Source organism: Panulirus ornatus, chromosome 10 (genome assembly GCF_036320965.1).
Source record: "Panulirus ornatus isolate Po-2019 chromosome 10, ASM3632096v1, whole genome shotgun sequence".
NCBI lineage: Eukaryota > Metazoa > Arthropoda > Malacostraca > Decapoda > Palinuridae > Panulirus > Panulirus ornatus.
This window is the reverse complement of record NC_092233.1, coordinates 30133725-30156390: the sequence shown is the minus strand read 5'-3', so window position 1 is coordinate 30156390 and position 22666 is coordinate 30133725. Positions and strand designations below refer to the sequence as shown.

General features: G+C 37.8%; 1 protein-coding gene across 1 annotated transcript in view; it reads left to right on the top strand.

Annotated features, from left to right (window-relative positions):
- The first annotated feature begins 2082 nt into the window (after positions 1–2082).
- Positions 2083–22666, top strand: part of LOC139750621 (uncharacterized protein F13E9.13, mitochondrial) — a 92494-nt gene continuing 71910 nt past the window's right edge. Inside the window, exons 1-2 of the mRNA XM_071665296.1 lie at positions 2083–2206; positions 8949–9047. Of these exons, the coding sequence (XP_071521397.1) occupies positions 8966–9047 (82 nt within the window). The 5' untranslated portion in view covers positions 2083–2206; positions 8949–8965. The remainder of the gene's footprint in view (positions 2207–8948; positions 9048–22666) is intronic.

The window sequence follows — 22666 nt, the reverse complement described above, 5'->3', positions numbered from 1 at the left end:
TAAATTGTCCAGCTTGAGGAGATTATGAACTCAAATATTTGTCTCGCTTTATCAGAACTACCGCCTATAAACTATGGAACTGCCTTAATGCAGACATCAAAGGTGCAATTTGATTTAGAATGATATATTTCTATGGTAATGAGTAACATTATAGGCTAGTACTACTCTCATATACTTCATTTACGTATACTAACAAAGTTCATAGTCATATTTTTGAAGGGAATATACTGATGAATAAGTACTGTGAGGTCATAGTGTAATGGAGCTCAGTACACAGTACTGTTTGTAGTCACACTTTTGTAATAAAAAAATGAAAATGTATATTTTTTCAAACGAATTTCTGAATGACGTTGACGTGGTTACCATTTGAATGTTTTCCACGTATAACTTCACGTTCTTTTTTCCGTTATACAGATGTGATTGCAGTGTAGATTCTACAGATATCTTAAAACTTAATCTTGTATACAGCTTATTTCAAATAATTTCATGGAATCTAGCTTCACGACATTGGTTTATAATTCATGGCGTAGCTACGTTTTGAATATCCTTTCATGAGAAGACTAATGGGAAAATATCGGAGTGGAATGCGTCTTAAATTGCAACTGACCAACGCGGGGTAGAATTATATTCGCTCAATTGTAAGAAAATGAAATAAGCAATCAACGCTTCAGAAATATTAGGACGATATTTGTTTCCCCGGAACTAATTATGGAGATAATGCTTCCTCTCATATTGATGAGTTAAGGACGTTTGAAAAACCACAGCCTAGAAGGCCGAACCTTAAGGCTTTGCTAGAAATAGAAATAGATTTCAAGCAAACTTGTGTGAAATTCAACAATATTCAGAAATCTACTCATTTGTTAAAGAAATTAACTTTCAGTGAAAAGTATGATAAGTAAAATGGTCAGTGGGTATACTGTGTACTCGGTCAAAAACATTTAACGTTAAATGTGTGAATTATACTGATATTAGATGTCACCAAGATGTCTTTTATCTGTGTTAATGAAGAAATGTTTTGCTTTTAAGCCGATATTCTTCAAAATGGCCTAGGTAACCGTCTTCACATTTTCTTGTGTGCTGATTCTTATCTCCATTTCCTTGCCCATGGAATACGACTTTGACAGGCTGGAGTGAGGCCTGTCTTATATTCAACAATAGCCACAGTTCACCCAAGGAAAATTTTGTTCGTCACATGAATGAAAGGAAGATCAAACGGGTATAAAATGTGAGCTAACTTATAAAAAGAGCATCTAGATTATATATATATATATATATATATATATATATATATATATATATATATATATATATATATATATATATAAATATATATATATATATATATATATATATATATATATATATATATATATATATATATATATATATAATATCCCTGGGGATAGGGGAGAAAGAATACTTCCCATGTATTCCCTGCGTGTCGTAGAAGGCGACTAAAAGGGGAGGGAGCGAGGGGGAGGGGCTGGAAATCCTCCCTTCCCATTTTTAGATTTTCCAAAAGAAGGAACAGAGAAGGGGGCCAAGTGAGGATATTCTCTCTGAGGCTCAGTCCTCTATTCTTAACGCTACCTCGCTAACGCGGGAAATGGCGAATATGTATGAAAAGAAAAAAAAAAAAAAAAAAAATATATATATATATATATATATATATATATATATATATATATATATATATATATATGTTTTTTCAGTTTTGGGTTCTGCTCGAGACCAGGACTCTGGGGCATTGACCTTTAACTCCTCTTCAAGTAATGGAAGCTTTTATTCATCAGAGGCTGGTGGAAATCTCAAATGTTCATCAGATTTCTAATGTCAAATTTCGGCATGGGAAATGTTTGAGCAAGATTTCAGAGACTTTACGCATGAATTTAGTTATTAATAATATTTCTGTATATTACCAAAAAGCATAAGATATTCACTCCTCAGATAACTTACTGGTAATAAGCAATCACTCCGGGAGCAAATCAAAATAATATTACAACTGCTGTGAGGTCTGTCAATTTTTTTTTTTTTTTTGTCCTTTAGGAGTTTGCCAAAAAGAAAAAAGAATACTTTATAAGAACATGATTAACTTGATAGAAATATGCTGGACGTAATGCATGTAGTCTAGAATTCCAAACAAGTAACTTTGATAGTGGCTTTGGACTTTGTCTTGGCCGATCGTACTCAGCAGCTGATATCGTTGGTGAGTGACAGGATAACTATTTAGAATTTAAAAATCTTTTTGTCCATATTGTCATGTTAACATAGCTTGATATTCCGATTTGGATGCCAAGGCTGAACTAATAAGGCCGCTGGCAGTGCAGAATTAATTATTCAGTTTAGCTCCACATGTCTATTTCCTTTGGATTGAATTAGTTTGTTATGTTTAAAGAATACATTAACATTTATGGAACAGTTCATGGCATATCTTATTAAAGTATGTCAGATATGATACTCTGTAACAGGTAAAATGGAAAATTATTTTGTTCAATTCAGCAATCTATGCACAACTTTTTTTAACATTTAAATGTTCAACATTCGGTAAAAGTCAAGTTTAGTTCCGCATTATTAGTTGTTTTTAGATACTGACAGATTTTCCTCTGTAGTTTCCAAAATACAAGAAGATATTAATGTATCATTTCCGGGAAATGGATATTTGACGAAAGAATTACCATTGGAGACCAGAAACCCCCAAAATATTAGTTTTCTTTTTGATACATTATGGATAAAGGTCGCAGGGCTTGAATTGGAATTTTTTCATATTATTAAGCAATATTACGTAAGGTTAGAATGAAATATCGAGCAAGATGGAAATGAGAAGTTAATGTATAAAATCAACAGAAACTAAAAACTTAGCATAAACCCTTTAACGCTCAAGATTTAGCCTACTAGTCAAAAATGTAGGAGACCGTTCATGATCATGACTGGAAATCTTCAAAAGGTATTCTGAATGTCAGCAGATAACGAAGCACTAACCATCCATCCATCCCCACAACAGATGAAGTCAATATCTGTGTATTGATAATATCATTTTGTTGAGATCGTTTTTGCAAGTGCATAGCTTAGGTACTTTTACATTACCCCATTTGATGTAATTTCCTGCTCTTATTATGTTCAGCAACTGTTACTGTATCTCGAAGACTATATACTAGCACTGCGAAAGAAATTCCTCATATCCGTAGCTAATAATGATGTAAAGCTAAGCTAGATCAAGAATGTTATCATTCCTAGCCTAAACGTTTAAACCATGCAATCCCCAGTAGCAAATCAATTTAAAGGTATATTTCTGCTGAGTGTACATAGATGTAACCAGGATAAGAGACATAAGTAGTTTATTTGGGGAGAGGAACTTGAGTATTTTGCTTTTGAGGAAAATAAAGCTCTGGGAAAAGAAGTATTGTTTTGGAATTTACTTGGAACAGTGTCTTAGCTTAGTGTGAGGCCAAGGCCAAAGGAGATGGTGGCACTTTTGCTGAAGGAGGGATTATGAAAATGTGTGAAAGTGTAAGGAATGAGCTTCAGATTGAAATAGGTGTAAGTGAAAGTGGATTATGAGAGGTGCTTATGGACTGAGTAGCAGTAGGAAGGAGTAAGTGTAGGGAGGAGCTGTGATATGTCATCATTTTTGCTGTGAGGAATTAAGTAATAATGATAGGTGATTTATATGCAAGAGTGGGTGCTTTGGCAGTTTTTGGTATAGATAGGGGCCATTGTGAATGAAAATTAGTAGCATGTATGGAGTTGTGTGTTGAAAGATTGGCAATATCTGGTTTGAAAAGAGGACATACTTAAGATTAATGTGGTTACTGGTAAGTGATCATTTTTGGATTATGTCTTCATTTATAAGCATGCTAAAGAGAGACTTTTGGATGTAAATATGCTAAAAGGGGTGTTGCTGGGATGTTTGATCTCCTCTTGGTGATAAGAGTGAAAGTTTATAGAGGCTTTGGAAAAAAAAGGAAATTAATTGGGTGGCCAAAGACAAAATGATATGGGTAAGAAGAGGATGATGAAAGTGAGTGAGCTTGGAAAAAGAGGTTTCTTTGAAGGGATACTAGGAGAGATTGGGCGAAAAGTGACAGAAGGTAACAACAAATGAAGCTAGGTGAGTGGGTGAGGAATGGTAGATATATAGGGGAAAACTTCGTAGGTATTGAAGAGGAAGTGATGGGAGGTCAGAAGGAGGGTGCAGGGATGAATATATGAAAAAGAGGGAAATAGAGTTGGATGAGGATTACTGGCAGATAAAAGAAGAAAAATGAGAATAGGAATGTTATGGAAGGATGTGAGCATAATAGTGTGCAAGAGAAGAGTGGTATATGGAAGGTGGAGGTGTGCACATGTGTGGGATGAGGAACACAGTTTGTTAAAGAGAAAAGAGAGATGTACAGTGTGATCCTCAGGGAAAGAGTTCAGATGATTGGGAGACATTCAGCAAGAAGTGAAGGTCAAAAGGAAGGTGCTGGGGCTGAAAAATGAGGGAAATGGAGAGTTAGGTCCAAGATTACTGGCAAATAATGTCCTGGAAGGATGTGAGTAGTTTGGTGTTAGATGAACTTGAGAACAATGGGAGTATCAGTGATGGAAGTAGAGGAGATGAAGTGAGTATTGTGAAGGAAAGTTGTGTGTCTTAAGATGATAGGGGTGGCAGATAACGAGTGTTTTGGAATTGGAAGTATATGAAGCTTGAGTCTCGAGGCAAGTGGTTTGGTAGAAATAGGAGGTGCATAAGATGAAGTATGGCAAAGATGGCATTGCTGTTGAACTTCACAGGAAAAGGGGTGACATTGTTTTTGATTGGTTGATTAAGGTTTTTCATTAGATGTATGGCTCAGAATGAGGTGCCTTAGGATTGGTGGAATCCTTGTATAATACTTATATGTTAAGGGGAACAAAAGGGAAATTTAGAAATTTTAAAGGTAATGTGTGTTGAGTATATCTAGGAAGTTGTATGTGAGAATGATGATTGAGAGAGTGTTGGTATGCACAGAGCATCAATTTGGGGAGGAACAATGAGGCTTTAGGAGTGGTAGACAAAATGTGTGGATCATATGTTTGCCTTGAAGAATCTGTGTGAGAAATACCTAGAGAAAGAGATTGATTTCCATGTGGCATTTTATGGATCTAGAGAATGTATATGTTGGGTTAGAGATTGATTTCCATGTGGCATTTTATGGATCTAGAGAATGTATATGTTGGGTTGATAAAGATGCTGTGAAAGTTGTAACAGATATAGGGTTTGAGAGAAAAGTAACTAGGAGTTAGTTTTTTTCAAGAAGGTAGGGTGTGTGTGCATATAGGAAATGAAGAAGGTGAGTGGTTCTAAGTGAAGGTGGGTGTGCAGCAAGGATGTGTGGTGTCACCATGGCTGTCTAACAAATTTAAATCTTATCACCTGAATGGAGCTGCAGTTGCTGACTTCTTAATGCCAAATGTCATTGGATTTATTACCTCTCTTTAAGGGAACTTCTCATCTTCTCATGAGGGATCTATATTGGCTTTTGATGTTGACATTACACAACCATCTTGGGTGGATAAGGAAAGATTAATGGCCTAAGAATTGTGGAGGTGTGGCCATCTGTCGGTGTGGTGCATGCTATTGCTTAAGGTAAAGACATGATATGTAGTGATAGAAATTCCAAACAAAATGCATTGCATTGTTTAGATTTAGAATTTTTTGTATCATAAGAAAGGGGGTAACTGTTTTTGATTAGTTAGGGTTTTCACTGTATGCGTGGCTCATGATGAAGTGCCATAGGATTGGCAGTTTCTGATTTTTTTCTTTTCTTTCTTCAAGTGTGCAGATAGACCCATACTCTGAATAACTTTCTGTTGATTTTATCTTAGTTCTCTTTTTTATGTAATTTCATTATTTTTCTGTGAGATTTCTCATTTTTTTCTGTAATTGCTTCACTTTATACCTGCTCGGTGCTCATCTGGGTTCTCTCCATTCCCTTCTGTTCATCCATTGTTTTCCATCTTTTCATATTTTTTGCCTTCATCTTTTTATATTTTCTTTATATAGCTTCAGTTTTGTCTTTATTTGCTCAAAACACTTGTAGAAAATGAATGTGCCCATTTTAGTTGGACTGCTACACTGGAACTCATTCTGTTTTGCATTATCTGTAGATAATTATTTGCTTCATGTTATTCTATTTGGTTAGAGTAGAAACTGAGGTTGTTTCTTACATGTCTTCTCTTATTTCATTGTAGATCTCTGCCTTTGTTTCTTCTCCATATTTTGTTGACTTTTCTAAAGTATTATGATGTGAGAGTGACTTCCTTGGATCATTTTTGAAAGATATTCTATCATGTTGGTTTGTGTATAACTGAATTAGATTGGCATGTTTCACATATGGTCATTAGTTTGTATAACTGCTCTCTTTCATTTGTCAAGATGTTGCTCTCCTATTCGAATTAGTAGATGCATCCATACAACATTCTATTTCACTTTTTCCCATATATAGAATAAAAATGAAAGTCACCTGACCAAACTATTGTTGTTCCTGGGTTATATATATTCATCAGTATCTCAGTTTTTGGTAGTACTTCATTAAATACTGTATTTTAGTTTTGTGTTGTCTGTATGTCACCATCTTAACCACATTTAATGCTGGTATGTTTATTACTAGTGATTCATATTTCATACATACGAGATAATTCATCTAATTAGCTTCAAACCTATTTTTGACATATACTGCTACACCACATTGCTTACTATTGTCTCAATGAGCCCTAAAGGTCTCATATCTTTTGAAGCTGCTTTGTTTTGAATTTTCTCAATCTCACATTTCATTTAAACTAATAGGTATTATGCTATTGTCACTTGTATACTCACTAACATGTTGATTTTGATTCTGAAATTATGAGTTATCAAGCTTTTAGTATTCATAGACTGTTTTTTATTGGTCTTTTTTTTGTTGCAATTTCTGGTTTAGTAAGTTTCTTGCCAGGTCTATCAGGATCTGTACTGAAGAATGGTTTTTAGTTATGTGTTTCTAACTGCTGCATACTCTACTCCTGGCCTATTTGTACATTTGTTTTCTCTGTTATTCCAGTCATTTCTTTCATTCCATATGCTATTGCTTTCATTCCTCCTTTTCTCCATTTTGTATTGTCAGTCCATGTTTACTCCTTGCAACCCTCTCTGTCCTTGGTGGGGCAATGGAGAGATGAACATGCAGTAGTGTGTTGGCTACTCCTTATTAGCCAACCCCCACCTTCTCTCCATCCTACCTCTTCCACTTTCCCCTTCAGTCTCACCCCTCACTGTTTTTGCTCTTTTATGCAATAGATTTGTATTTTGTCAATTGCAAGTGTGTTAGATCTGGTATCAGCAAGAAAACATGGTGTTACCTAAATTTAATCATAGCGCATTAGTTTTATCTTTATAAAAAAGAAAATGAAATATTTCATTCCTTTCTGATGACTTTGTACTTACTTCGTATTTTGATGTTACAATATAATGATATACATTGCTAAAAAAGCATAAGAGTTGATAGCAGCATGAGATTGTGACAAGTGTAACTGATACATAAGATACATGCATTTAGGACCAACTGCTTGAATATCATACTTTTTCTTGTGTGTCTGTACCGAAATGAAGTATCATTTCATAAAGTATATTAATATACATTGATATGTAGTAGAGTCATCATTAGAGGAGATATTGAGCACTTTAACAGACAACAAGCATCTCCCACCTTCATCCTTATTCTGCACTCAGCTGATTAGGGAGTTAAACACATGCTTTTTTCTCATAGGTGTTAGGGGTTTGAGATCATCACCCAATGATACATCTTCAGAATGGGTGTTGTATCACCACAGTATGCTCAAGTGAATCAGACTACTTTCCATGGTGGGTGTTGTCATTCACTAGCAAATATTTATTCACCAGAGTGATTGCCTGCTATTGCCGTGTGCAGATCTTGAAACTTTTAGATTTTTTTCTTGTTTACATTAAAGTACTTACCCCTGATAGGCCATATGGGGAAATTTAAACTGAGTTGCAAAGTGTCAGCTGGTTAGACCCAGCACAACTGTGGTGCTCTATCCCAAATGAAGTTAGTACCCATTAATCTACCAACAGGAAGAAGGATAAATAGCTGGATGAGCTGTGCTGTCTTCCTGTGCCAGGGGTTGAACTTGGGCCATTGGATTAATAGTCAGCAGTGGTAACCACAAAATCATTGAATTGCTTTCATGTGTACATTATTTGATTTGTATTAACAAATATAGTAATTTTTTTTTTTTCTTTTTTTGGCTTTGTTGCTGTCTCCCGCGTTTGTGAGGTAGCGCAAGGAAACACGAAAGAAATGGCCCAACCCACCCTCATACACAATGTATATACATACACGTCCACACATGCAAATATACATACCTATACATCTCAATGTACACATATATATACAGACACATACATATATACCCATGCACACAATTTACACTGTCTGCCTTTATTCATTCCCATCGCCACCTCGCCACACATGGAATACCATCCTCCTCCCCCCTCATGTGTGCGAGGTAGCACTAGGAAAAGACAACAAAGGCACCATTCGTTCACGCTCAGTCTCTAGCTGTCATACAATAATGCCTGAAACCACAGCTCCCTTTCCACATCCAGGCCCCACACAACTTTCCATGGTTTACCCCAGACGCTTCACATGCCCTGATTCAATCCACTGACAGCACGTCAACCCCTGTATACCACATCGATCCAATTCACTCTATTCCTTGCCCGCCTTTCACCCTCCTGCATGTTCAGGCCCCGATCACACAAAATCTTTTTCACTCCATCTTTCCACCTCCAATTTGGTCTCCCACTTCTCCTCGTACAGTGATATACTGGATTGTGGTGGTTAGCTGTTTATATGTGTCTGTTAGATTGTTTATGTGATAATATTCATGATAATATGCAGTTTTCTTTAAATTCATTGCTATTACAGGGACTTTCTTATGAGGAATGGCACTATCAAGGTTTAGACAAGTTTTTCATCATTCAAGAAGTGCAGTGATTGGTATGATTCATGTCAATGCTCTGCCAGGTAAGTATTGACATTGTTGATAATTGAACACTAGCACATTTTTCTTAAATTCTTGACAGGATTAGAAGAATATACTGAAGTTTTATGACAGTGAAGGACCAAGAATCATAGACTTTTCAGGGTTATCCAAGTTTTGACGTAGACAGTCCTTCAGTACACTTTGTCATGTTAGATGGTAAGAGGTTACTTTGCATATAAAGCAGCATGAAGATTGTATCATTTGAGATAAAGATGCCTCTTCAAATGAGATTGTTATATTTCTAGATGCTTAAAATTTTGATTCTTCAAAAGAGACTTGAACCAATTAAGGTAATAAACATATGACCCCACTGAATTTAAAGATGATAACTAGACACCCTGTTGTGCAGAAGATTTTACAATAAATATTAGCACTTATGAGATAGATGTATTACTTCTCACAGCCTTATGTTATGGATGACAACAGTAAATATTATGCAAGTAACACCTACGTACATTTGTCATTGTGGCATCATAATAGATCATTACTGTTAACCTCATAAGAAGATCATGATCCCGATGAAAATTTCACTGTATGTCCATAAGATGTGTAGAGATACTTTTGGTAAATCTCTTAAAATACTATCCAAGATGTCACCGGAGAGAGGTGGTGCCAAGGAAACGGAAGAGGGCAAATGTCAAACCTGGTGTAAGGAAGGAGATTGAAAACAGTAATTGAAAGACTGGTCTCACTGAAGAGTTTACTGTGTAAGATTTTTGAAAAAAAAAAAATGAGTGACTACGATAGAGAAATTGATTACTAAAGTGAGAGAGAGCATGGTTTTAAGGAAAGGAGGTCCTGTACAACACACCTCTTAGATTCCTACTAACAAGTGAGCTGTCTTAGATAAAAGGGGATGCAGGGTGGGTTGTTTGTGTCTGGATCACCAGAAAGTAATCGACACTGTTCCACGTGGGAAGCTGAATAAGAAGCTGGACCAACAGGCAGGAATAAGGATAAAATTCTTTCAGTGGAAAGCAACAAAGGATGCAAGTCAGAGGAGCCTTTTTTGGATGGGTTGTGGTAAACAAGAATGCTATTGGGGTCTGTTCTGGTACCATTACTCCTCTTGGTCTGTGTAAATGAATTATTATGTATGTAGATAATGTAAAGGTCATGAGGGAAGTGAAAACGAGGAGGATCGCCTCATCATACAAGGGGACCCACATGGACTCCAAAGTTGGTCTGATACTTTGTTGTTGAAGTTCAGTCCAGGCAAATGCATAGTATTGAGGATGGGACAGAGTAAAAGAAGGCTTCAGTATGATTATCATCTAACAGGAAATAAGTATCAGGATTCTGTGTGTGAGAAGAATATCGAAGTTGACATTATCCCTAACCTCTACCCAGAGTCCTACATGAAAAGAGTAAAGGAGACAAACTGTGTGCTGGCAAATATTAAAATAGCTTTCAAGTTTATGGATAAGGAAATATTTAGTGACCTTTTCATATCCTGTATAAGGCCGAAGCAAGAATATGCTTCTAAGGTTTGGTTATTGCACCTAAAGAAGCACAAAGAGTTACTAGAGAGGGTCCAGAGGAGGGCAGCAAAGATGGTATCAGAATTAGAAGAGCTGAGTTTCAGAGAAAGGCTAAAGGCTTTAGATGCACCCACCTTGGAAATGCAGATAGTGAGGGGTGACATGATTGCAACCTTTCAGTTTTTCAAGCAGATTGATAGTTTAGACAGTAAACAGTTTTTTAAGAAGTGTAAGGACTGAATATCTAAAGGAGGTAACATGAAATTAAGCAAGTAATTTGTTAAAAACAAATGTGATTTTTTTTAATAAGATTGGTGGATGAATGGAATAAGATGACTAAGAACATGGTGAAAGCAGAACATATACATAATTTTAAGAAGTGGTATGGTTGTTGAGAACTTTCAAGAGGTGGGGCCCCATGAGTGTAAAACTCCCTCTCTATGCAGTACAAAAAGGTAAATGCAGATAGCTAATTACATGCACACACCTGTACACATGGTACAATATGTGGTAAATGAAGTTCAGCCCAAGTGAGTGTAAAGTAATATGGATGATTCTCAATGAAAGAAGGCCTTGATATAATTATTATCTTGCAGGAATGTGTGTGAAAAAGACTTAGTGCTCATCAATGACTAACCTGTTTCAAAACTTTCACCTTAGGAGAATGGTGAAGAAGACCAGCTGTCTGCTAGCAAATACTAAAATATTCGGGTTCAAGGATAAGGAATTATTCAGCAAGCTTTTCACATCATGCACAAGGCCAGAACTAGAATATGTGGCACCCAAAGAAGCACAAAGTGTTAATAAGGAAGGTCCAGTGGAAAGCAACAAAGATGGTACAAGAATTAAGAGCTGAGTTACAGGGAAATGCTAGAGGTATTTGCCCATTTTGGAAGAAAGAAGAGTGAGGGATGACATGATTACATCCTGTTAATTTGAAACAGATTGATGCTGTAGACAGTGAACAGTTCTCTTGAGAGATCTGGGTATAGAACAACCAGAGGACATAACATGAAATTAAGCAAGAAACTCATTAAAAGAGACATGAGGAAGTACCTTTTTAGTATAATAGTGTTGGATGAGTGGAATAGAATGATTAAAGACATGGTTGATGCAGACAGCATACAGAAATATAAGAAATTATGTGATAAAGAAAGTTTAAGAAATGGGACCCTACGAATGTGAAAGTCCTTTCCCACACAGTACAAATAGATTTTTGCAAATAGGTACTTAAACACACACACACACACATACACACATGAAGGGAGTCTTGATATGAGAAAGGAACAGAAACACAGTTTAAGGGAGGGGCTTCTCTAGACACCAAACCAGAGGAAAGAAGATGAAGCCAAGATACAGGAGGCAAAGTCTGATTGTCTTCTCTGGATGTGCTAGAGGCTGTGCAATCAGAAATTTTTTTTGATGATATTGGTCAAGGCATTGAAGGAGCATTACCATGAGACTTTCTCATTGAGGAAAACACAAAGGTGAACACTGAATCAATGGGAAGAATATTAAAAGCTGTTCTGGTAGAAAATTCACCATAGAGACTGGTGAAAGTAGAGGGCAGGGGAGTTTACGAGCAAATTCAGAAGCAGGTAAATAGAGAGTTAAGAGTGAGGGAAAGGAACATAGACTTAGAATGACAAACACAGGAAATTGATGGAAGAGATTTTAAAAGTAACACACACTGTTAGAGATGAAGCAATCGAGGAAGTATATGGGCTAGTTGATGAAAGGTTAAAATGAGTGCAGAGAATATAAGACCTGTGCTTCCTAGCCAAAAAAGAGAGATTATAGAGAAAGTTGGAGACACGGAGGTTGACACTGTCACATTGAGGGAGCTAGCTGAAAAGTGAGTGGCACCAAAATTTGAAAGATTAGTAAAGTTGGAGGTTGATAGACATAAGTCACTGATTATGTTTAGATTGAAAGGTCATACCAGATTAGGAAGAAAGGGAAAAGAAGAAAGAAATGCACAGAGCTGCCATCCATTATGTTTTTGCTGTATTTATAACTTCTTTGAAATACAGAATTATGATTTTTCTCAGTAAAATACCTGTTTTTGAAATTCTGGTTGTATGTTCATGTATTGTATGGGGAGTGCAGAGGGGTGCACTGTTCAATATATAATGTACGTTCTCATTGCACATGCAAGTACTTATGTAATGTACAAAATAAGTCAGACTGTGGTCATTTTTTGACCATTTTGTGGATATGACCACACAGATTCTTTTATGGTTGGTCTTACTGTCCAATCATACCTTAACTTGTGTAACCAGGCTTGTCCTACTTCTAGGCCAGGCCCTCCTGAGGCTTCAAGAAGTCGCACAAAATTATAATGTATAGAAGTGGGTAAGAAATTACTAGTTTCCTTCCAACTATTGCTGTTCTTCAAAGTAGTAAAATTTGAATTACTAAGATTTTCTAGAAATGACAGATGAAGAGTAACAACAAAAATTTTGCTAGAAAAATCAAATCCTCAGCGTGAGTTACATCATCACATCAGTATATTTTGGCCTCGACCATTAATCAACTGGGATAAGATGAACTACTGTGAATAAACTTGATCCTTTCCTGCAAAATTTAGTGCATCTGTTCTCTGAGAAACCAGTGAAAATGTTCATATTACCATTACAAATGCAAATCAAGGCTATTTAAAACATTTAAAAAGTGATATGTGAATAAGAGCAAGGTTATTAGGTTCAGTAGGGTTGAGGGACAAGTCAGTTGGGAGGTAAGTTTGAATGGAGAAAAACTGGATGAAGTGAAGTGTTTTAGATATCTGGGAGTGGATTTGGCAGCAGATGGAACCATGGAAGTGGAAGTGATAGGTGGGGGAGGGGGCGAAAGTTCTGGGAGCGTTGAAAAATGTGTGGAAGTTGAGAACGTTATCTCGGAAAGCAAAAATGGGTATGTTTGAAGGAATAGTGGTTCCAACAATGTTATATGGTTGCAAGGCGTGGGCTATAGATAGAGTTGTGCAGAGGAGGGTGGATGTGCTGGAAATGAGATGTCTGAGGACAATATGTGGTGTGAGGTGGTTTGATCGAGTAAGTAATGCGAGGGTAAGAGGAATGTGTGGTAATAAAAAGAGTATGGTTGAGAGAGCAGAAGAGGGTGTTTTGATATGGTTTGGTCACACGGAGAGAATGAGTGAGGAAAGATTGACCTAGAGGATATATGTGTCAGAGGTGGAGGGAACGAGGAGAAGTGGGAAACCAAATTGGAGGTGGAAAGATGGAGTGAAAAAGATTTTGAGTGATCGGGGCCTGAACATGCAGGAGGGTGAAAGGCGTGCAAGGAATAGAGTGAATTGGAACGATGTAGGATACTGGGGTCAACGTGCTGTCAATGGATTGAACCAGGGCATGTGAAGCATCTGGGGTAAACCATGGAAAGTTTTGTGGGGCCTGGATGTGGAAAGGGAGCTGTAGTTTTGATGCATTATACATGACAACTAGAGACTGAGTGTGAACAAATGTGGCCTTTGTTGTCTTTTCCTAACGCTACCTCGTGCACATTCGGGGGGAGGGGGTTGTCATTTCATGTGTGGCGGTGTGGCGACAGGAGTGAATAAGGGCAGACAGTATGAATTATGTACATGTGTATGTATGTATGTGTCTGTGTGTGTGTGTATATATATGTATATGTTGAGATGTATAGGTATGTATATGTGCTGTGTGGACGTGTATGTATATACATGTGTATGTGGGTGGGTTGAGCCATTCTTTTGTCTGTTTCTTTGTGCTACCTCGCTAGCGTGGGAGACAGCGACAAAGTACAATAAAAAAATAAGATTTGAAAAAAAGTGATATGATAAGGAAAATCAATTAGACAATAACCAATTCATAATGGAAGAGTTTGAAGAGGTCAAAATGTTACAGCCATCTCCTACGTGTTTTGATGTTTTGGCTTGCCATTGTTCATATCACATATTGTGCTATGCTTTATTGGGTGAGTTAACGTTGAGCTGCAGAAGAGTGAAGTCACTTCATCATGGCATCGATTTTGGGTACAAAATTAAGCATGAAAAAGCAGGCTTTTTGGTCAGAATACACCAGGAAGTGACCCTGCATTGGTCGATTGAGAAAGGATGAATTTAGTGCATGATGTCAAGTTTGTGCTTCGAATTTTAGCATTACACATGGAGAAGTAAATAACATTCAGGCTCACCTGAGCAGGAAAAACATACCAGCATTATGGAAGGTTCAGGGAACAATTGTGACATCATTGGACAGTTCTTCCATCAATGGACTTGTTACTCAATAATCAAAACAGAAACTCTGATATCTAACTTTTTAATTTAGCAGGATATTGCATTCGCTGCTTCTGATCACCTGAGTGACCTTTTCAGAATCATGTTTCTGGACAGATCTGTTGCTTTGAAGTTTGCCTCCTGAGGAACCAAAACAACTCTTGACCAGGAGTCCAAAGGTAAAGCTAGATCTAATCTAGATTCAAATATAAATCAATATAAACAATAAAAGCAGATCAGCTGCCCTCATAGTTCCAGATTTTGTTTGGAGCTATGTTATGTTTCAATCAACACTTCTATCGATTTTAATTATGCTGCCCCCATTGTAAATGATCTGCAAGAAATCATCGATAATCTAGTCAGGAAAGAAGATTATGGCCTTAAAATCAATGTTTTGAAAACTAAAACTATGGTCATATCTAAATCTAAAACTCCACCAAAGGTTTCTATAAAAGTATATGGAAAAACTCTACAGCAGACAAAGGATACAGTTAGATGGTATAAAAGAAGTAACATTTGGTAAGAAAGGAAGTATAGGAGCATTGATCAGAGCTACAGAAGTTAGGGAAAAATGGTATGCCATAGTAGCCAGTCCCAACTTTGTTGGAGAAGGCACATTGATTGATTGATTGCCCACATTGATTCATCCTATAAATGGTCAGCATCAGTCTAATGATTTCCTTCTCAGTTAACATGGCAACGGCAACGAACATTTCTAGTTTATGATTTTTAATCATCATTAATGCTATCCAACATTATATAATGCTTTACTATTGTGGGTTGACCAATGATTCATACATGGGTTACATATTGATTAATCGTACATACAGATTTCCAAGTAGCATTGACTATCTATGTTTTGTATATCTTTTTGACAGCTGAAATCCTGAAGAAGAACAGAGAAGCACCATTCTCTACGTTAGCAGATGGCAGCTCAGATCGTGGGGCACTAGAGCAGTTATATCCTGTTATTGTGCAATACTTTGATTTAGAAGTGAACAGAGTCCTCCTGGAAATTGCTACCATAAAGGAATGATGAACTGGGAGAAATATCTTTCAGTTCTTGACAATGTCATAACAGAAAATCAGATCCCAGGAAAAATGTCATTTGTTTTGCACCAGATAATGATAGGAGAGCAAAATGGATAGATGCATTTGTAAAGAAGAAAACCCAGATACTTTCATTGTGGAATGTCCTTGTCATCTTCATCTTGCTGCTAAGAAAGGAGCTAGCCAGCTGCCATTTTCAGTGGTGGACTTACTTGTTCCTGTTTATTATTACTTAGAGAAATCTAATAGTTCATACCCCGTGCAATGTTGAACAGCATGCAATCTTGAAATGTGTGTACTCGTGGGCTCTCTTAGGAAAGGGCACTGACTAGACTCATTGAACTATGGGAGCTTTTGAAACTACTTCTCCAAAGAAGCAGAGTTCATGGGAAAGAAAATGAATGTTGATGATGACACTCCAAAGGATTCAGAGAAACAGAAGGTCTCTAAAAGTGATAGTTGTGTCACACTTCAAGCCAAGACAAGCAAGGTCACTCCATTTTTCCTGGGAAAGAACAGTGCTGGACAGACCTCATTAAGCAAGATGTCTCTGCCTGCATCCTCTCACACAGTCAGCAGTGCAGGACAGGCTTCCTCTATGAAGACATCTATACCGTCATCCTTCACAGCCAGCAGTGCAGGACAGACTTCCTCTAAGAAGACATCTCTACCTTCATCCTCAAAAAGATTGGACAAAGTTGACACAGTGACTGCATCTACTGGGTTATTAAGTGCAGAAATAAAGACAAGTGTTGGTGTGCTCGCTGAAAGGGATTCATCACATACTTGTAATAAAGCAGCTTCAAGCTGTGTAAGCAACAGAAAGCTTCATTTGATGCTACAGTGATTGGAAGCTGGAAAAATGCTAATTTTTCTTCCAGTGTAGACTGTTTAGCAAGTGTTTCTGTGGACAAAGTTGATAAGATTCTTACAAGACTTAGTGATTACAACAAGCTGTATTGTATGTTCCTCCTTAAAACCATTCTTCTATTCAACAAGCTCAATCTTTAGGTGCAAAGATTCATGTTTTACATGAGAAGTTACAGGTCTTCCTACAAGAGATACTACTCTGCTTTGTGAAGCCCTCAGTGATTGCAAGTTCTCCATCACCTAAACAGTGCAGTTATAGGGAAAAGTGCAGTCAATGACCAGATGAGAATCTCATCTTGGGAAATGATGTTACAAACTTTCTCATAACAAAAGCATTCTAATCGAAACAGAAGGAAGAATTCTTCACATAAGTCAGGAAATATTTTCTGTATGTGATTATGTACTCAAGAAGTTCCCCTGAGGAATGAGCTGATTCAGAATTCATGTGTTGCTGACCCAAGGAAGAAAATGTATGCAAAGTTTTCATCAGTGCTCTACTTTGTAAAGAAATTCCACTTCATGGAAGAGCAGATAGCTGAGCTTGAACTTGAATTTGCTCACTTCTAGGTAGATCAATTTGAAGGTGTATATCTTGACCAAAGAGCCGATGAGTTGTGGGTGGCCATTTCACAACTAAGAGACAAGTTTTCTTATGTACATCATTTCAGAATTATGTTTACTATCCTATCACTTGCTTACAACAATGCTGATGAGAGAATTTTCATTCTGGTAAGGAAAAACTCCACTGACTTTTGCCCAAGTCTTGGCGCACAAATATTATCAGATTTCCACACGCAGAAAGTGTATAGCCAGTTGTCATAAAGTGAAGTTAAGTGAAAGGCTTCTGGAGAAGTGCAAACAGGCAACTGCTGCTTATAACAAAAAGCTTCCTAGCCGGGACTGAATATGTGTGGACAAACAAACATTAGAACCTCTGCTGACTCAGTTCGAGGACTGAAAATGAAATACTGCTGTCGAGATACTTTATTGGTCTTAAAATGAACAATTGTGGACTATCTACATGTAGATAAATGAATGGAGATAACAACTTGAGCACTGGACATCACAATATCCTATATTGAAAGTGCAGCCTGTATTGTGTGTGGTTGTAAGTATATTTTTTTATTTATTTATATGTTTTACATTGTTGCTGTCTCCTGCGTTAGCGAGGTAGCGCAAGGAAACAGACGAAAGAATGGCCCAACCCACCCACATACACATGTATATACATATACGTCCACACACGCAAATATACATACCTATACATCTCAACGTATACATATGTATACACACACAGACATACATATATACACATGTACATAATTTATACTGTCTGCCTTTATTCATTCCCATCGCCACACCGCCACACATGGAATAACAACCCCCTCCCCCCGAATGTGCGAGGTAGCGCTAGGAAAAGACAACAAAGGCCACATTCATTCACACTCAGTCTCTAGTTGTCATGTATAATGCATTGAAACCACAGCTCCCTTTCCACATCCAGGCCCCACAGAACTTTCCATGGTTTACCCCAGATGCTTCACATGCCCTGGTTCAATCCATTGACAGCACATCGACCCCGGTATACCACATCATTCCAATTCACTCTATTCCTTGCACGCCTTTCACCCTCCTGCATGTTCATACCCTGATCACTCAATAACTTTTTCACTCCATCTTTCCACCTCCAATTTGGTCTCCCACTTCTCCTTGTTCCCTCCACCTCTGACACATATGTCCTCTTGGTCAATCTTTCCTCACTCATTCTCTCCATGTGACCAAACCATTTCAAAACACCCTCTTCTGCTCTCTCAACCACACTCTTTTTGTTACCACACATCCCTCTTACCCTATTATTACTTACTCGATCAAACCACCTCACACCACATATTGTCCTCAAACATCTCATTTCCAGCACATCCACCCTCCTGCGCACAACTCTATCTATAGCCCACGCCTTGCAACCATATAACATTGTTGGAACCACTATTCCTTCAAACATACCCATTTTTGCTTTCTGAGATAATGTTCTCGACTAATGCACATTCTTCAATGCTCTGAGAACTTTCGCCCCCTCCCCCAACCTATGATTCACTTTTGCTTCCATGGTTCCATCTGCTGCCATCCATCCACCATCCATCCACTCCCAGATATCTAAAACACTTCAATTCCTCCAGTTTTTCTCCATTCAAACTTACCTCCCAGTTGACTTGTCCCTCAACCCGACTGTACCTAATAGCCTTGCTCTTATTCACATTTACTCTCAGCTTTCTTATTTCACACACTTTACCAAACTCAGTCACCAGCTTCTGCAGTTTCTCACATGAATCAGCCACCAGCGCTGTATCATCAGCAAACAACAACTGACTCTCTTCCCAAGCTCTCTCATCCACAACAGACTGCATACTTGCCCCTCTTTCCAAAACTCTTGCATTCACCTCCCTAACAACCCCATTTATAAACAAATTAAACAACCATGGAGACATCACACACCCCTGCAATAAACCAACATTCACTGAGTATCAATCACTTTCCTCTCTTCCTACACGTACACATGCCTTACATCCTCAATAAAAACTTTTCACTGCTTCTAACAACTTGCCTCCCACACCGTATACTCTTCATACCTTCCACAGAGCATCTCTATCAACTCTATCATATGCCTTCTCCAGATCCATAAATGCTACATACAAATCCATTTGCTTTTCTAAGTATTTCTCACATACATTCTTCAGAGCAAACACCTGATCCACACATCCTCTACCACTTCTGAAACCACACTGCTCTTCCCCAATCTGATGCTCTGTACATGCCTTCACCCTTTCAATCAATACCCTCAAATATGATTTCCCAGGAATACTCAACAAACTTATACCTCTGTAATTTGAGCATTCACTTTTATGCCCTTTGCCTTTGTACAGTGGCACTATGCACGCATTCCGCCAATCCTCAGGCACCTCACCATGAGTCATACATACACTGAATAACCTTACCAACCAGTCAACAATACAGTCACTCCCTTTTTAATAAATTCCACCGCAATACCATCCAAACCCACTGCCTTGCTGGCTTTCATCTTCCACAAGGCTTTTACTACCTCTTCTCTGTTTACCAAATCATTTTCCCTAACCCTCTCACTTTGCACACCACCTCAACCAAAACACCCTATATCTGCCACTCTATCATCAAACACATTCAACAAATCTTCAAAATACTCACTCCATCTCCTCCTCACATCACCACTACTTGTTATCACCTCCCCATTAGCCCCTTCACTGAAGTTCCCCTTTGTTCCCTTGTCTTACGCACTTTATTTACCTCCTTCGAAAACATCTTTTTATTCTCCCTAAAATTTAATGATACTCTCTCAACCCAACTCTCATTTGCCCTCTTTTTCACCTCTTGAACCTTTCTCCTGACCTCCTGCCTCATTCTTTTATACATCTTCCAGTCATTTGCATTATTTCCCTGCAAAAATTGTCCAATTGCCTCTCTCTTCTCTTTCGGTAATAATCTTACTTCTTCATCCCACCACTCACTATCCTTTCTAATCTGCCCACCTCCCACGCTTCTCATGCCACAAGCATCTTTTGCGCAAGCCATCACTGCTTCCCTAAATACATCCCATTCCTCCCCCATTCCCCTCACGTCCTTTGTTCTCACCTTTTTCCATTCTGTACTCAGTCCTTCCTGCTACTTCCTTACACAAATCTCCTTCCCAAGCTCACTTACTCTCACCACTCTCTTCACCCCAACATTCTCTCTTCTTTTGCAAAATTCCTGTTTTTACTCAGGATTCCTTATTTCTGCCATCTGTGTGCCTTTTTTTTTGTTTTGACAAGGTTGGCAGCTTTGAATGCATATAAAAAGATTGCTGGAGGCTATGGGACTGCTGGAAAGGACTTCCTAGATAAAGGATGTTGGTGGGCACCAGTTATGGTTAGGTTTGACTTAGAGTCAAGCCAGGAAGTATTTAGACAAAATGAGAATCTTAAAGGCATCATGGAAGTTTGTGGGTTGTTCATCATGTGTCATAAATGTAAGAAACAGAGGGAAAAAAGCAAGTAAGAAGGCAAAAAAGTACAAAAAAAAAAAAAAGAAAAACTGGTGCAGCTGCATGTGGCAAGAGAGAGCAGAAGTGTTAGGTGATGGTAAAATGATACTGAAAGTAATATATTCAGATGTTGATGGGTTATACTGAAAGTAATATATTCAGATGTTGATGGGTTAATAGGTAGTGGTTCAGAACTGGAATTCAAGGGTTTTATAAGGGAAAGGACACCTGAATTATTGGAGTCATGGGAACTAAGCTTTATAAAGAGATAAGGCCAGAGGGACACATGATGGCAAAACCAGAAAGAAAAGGTAAAGAAGGGGAAGGATTATCCCTCTTAATAGAACTAAGCCTGAGGTTTTAGGAAATAGTGGAGGGTGACTCATTCAGACAATAAATACTGGGAACAGTAACTGTAGGGAAGAAGAGTATGGTGGTGTTATTACTGTATGATCCACCAAGAAATTGAAATGAACTGGAACAAATACACAATTATAACAATGAAGGAACAATTAGGATGGTACATGAAGTAATGAAACATTCATTTTTTAAAGATGGTAAATAACTGATAATTATAATGAGGGATTTCAGTTATAAGAGATAAACTGGGGAATTTGGATTTTCATGGTGACAAGGAGGTATGAAGACAAGCTTTGTAGAGTGTATGTCACCGAGCACACTAGGGTGAGAGGGACTGCTACACCATCATGAGTAGATCTTATCTTCACTCATACTAGCATAGATATTGTGAACATAATGTATGATACACTAGTTGGAAGAAGTATTCCTGTGATGCTGAAGTTTAGATATGTGGTAAAAGAGAACATTAAAAGAGCATGGATGAGACGAAATAAAGAGGAGATAGAATATTGGAATTTACAGAAACCTCTAATTTTTGTTAATGTAGATTGGGAAATGGAATTCAGCAGCGAGAAGCCAGGGTGTTGTATTGAGAGATTCTGTGAAATTTACAGTGAATGAGTAGATGTATGGTACCTCAAATACAAAAGGAACATTAAGGAGGAGTGAATGATTTAATGAAAGGAGCTTCAAGATGTGCAGTGGCAAAGATATAGACAGCGCTTTAGCCGGCTATCTGTTTTTTGCAAGGTATAGCAGGATAAAGAAAGAGGAACAAAGAGACTTTTAAAAGAATATTGTTGTCATGGTACCTGGAAATCCAAAACTCTTCTGGGAATTAATCAGGAGCCAGTTGTCAGTTCAGGAGCAGCTTATTAGGCTAAGTTATTCAGAGGAAAATATTGTAAAGGATGATGTAAGGATATGTGAGGAACTGAAGAGCAAGTTCAAAAGTGTTTTAACACTGGAAGACACTATGGGCCCAACAGTAGTGAGATGGAATAGGGTGAAGGTTTTGGAAATGGTTGAGATATCTAGAAAAGATATTAACAAATACTAAAGGACTTGAACCATACGAGGCTTTTGGTCCTGGTGAAACTTCATGATGTCACTGGAAAGAGGCATTGTGCCAAGGAAATGGGAAAGGGCAAACATCATACCTATATATAAGAAAGGGGACTGGGAACAGTTGAACTACAGACTGGTATCATTAACAATTGTGGTGTGTAAGGTTCTGGAAAAGATTGTTAGAAAGCATGTGGATGACTTTTGCAGAGATGAAATTTCCTAAGTGAGAGACACTTCATGTTTTCAGGAGAGGTCATATATAACTAACCTTGTAAAGTTTTATGTAAGAGGTAGAGCAATCCTGCATGAAAGGGAAAGTTGAATGCCATAAGGCATTTGACACTGTACCATGTGGGAGGCTGATTATGAAGCTGAATCACCAAAAAGGAATAAGGGGGAAGCTCCATTGGAAAGATTATCTCAGTGGGAGGAAATAAAGGACACATGTCAGAGGAGCTT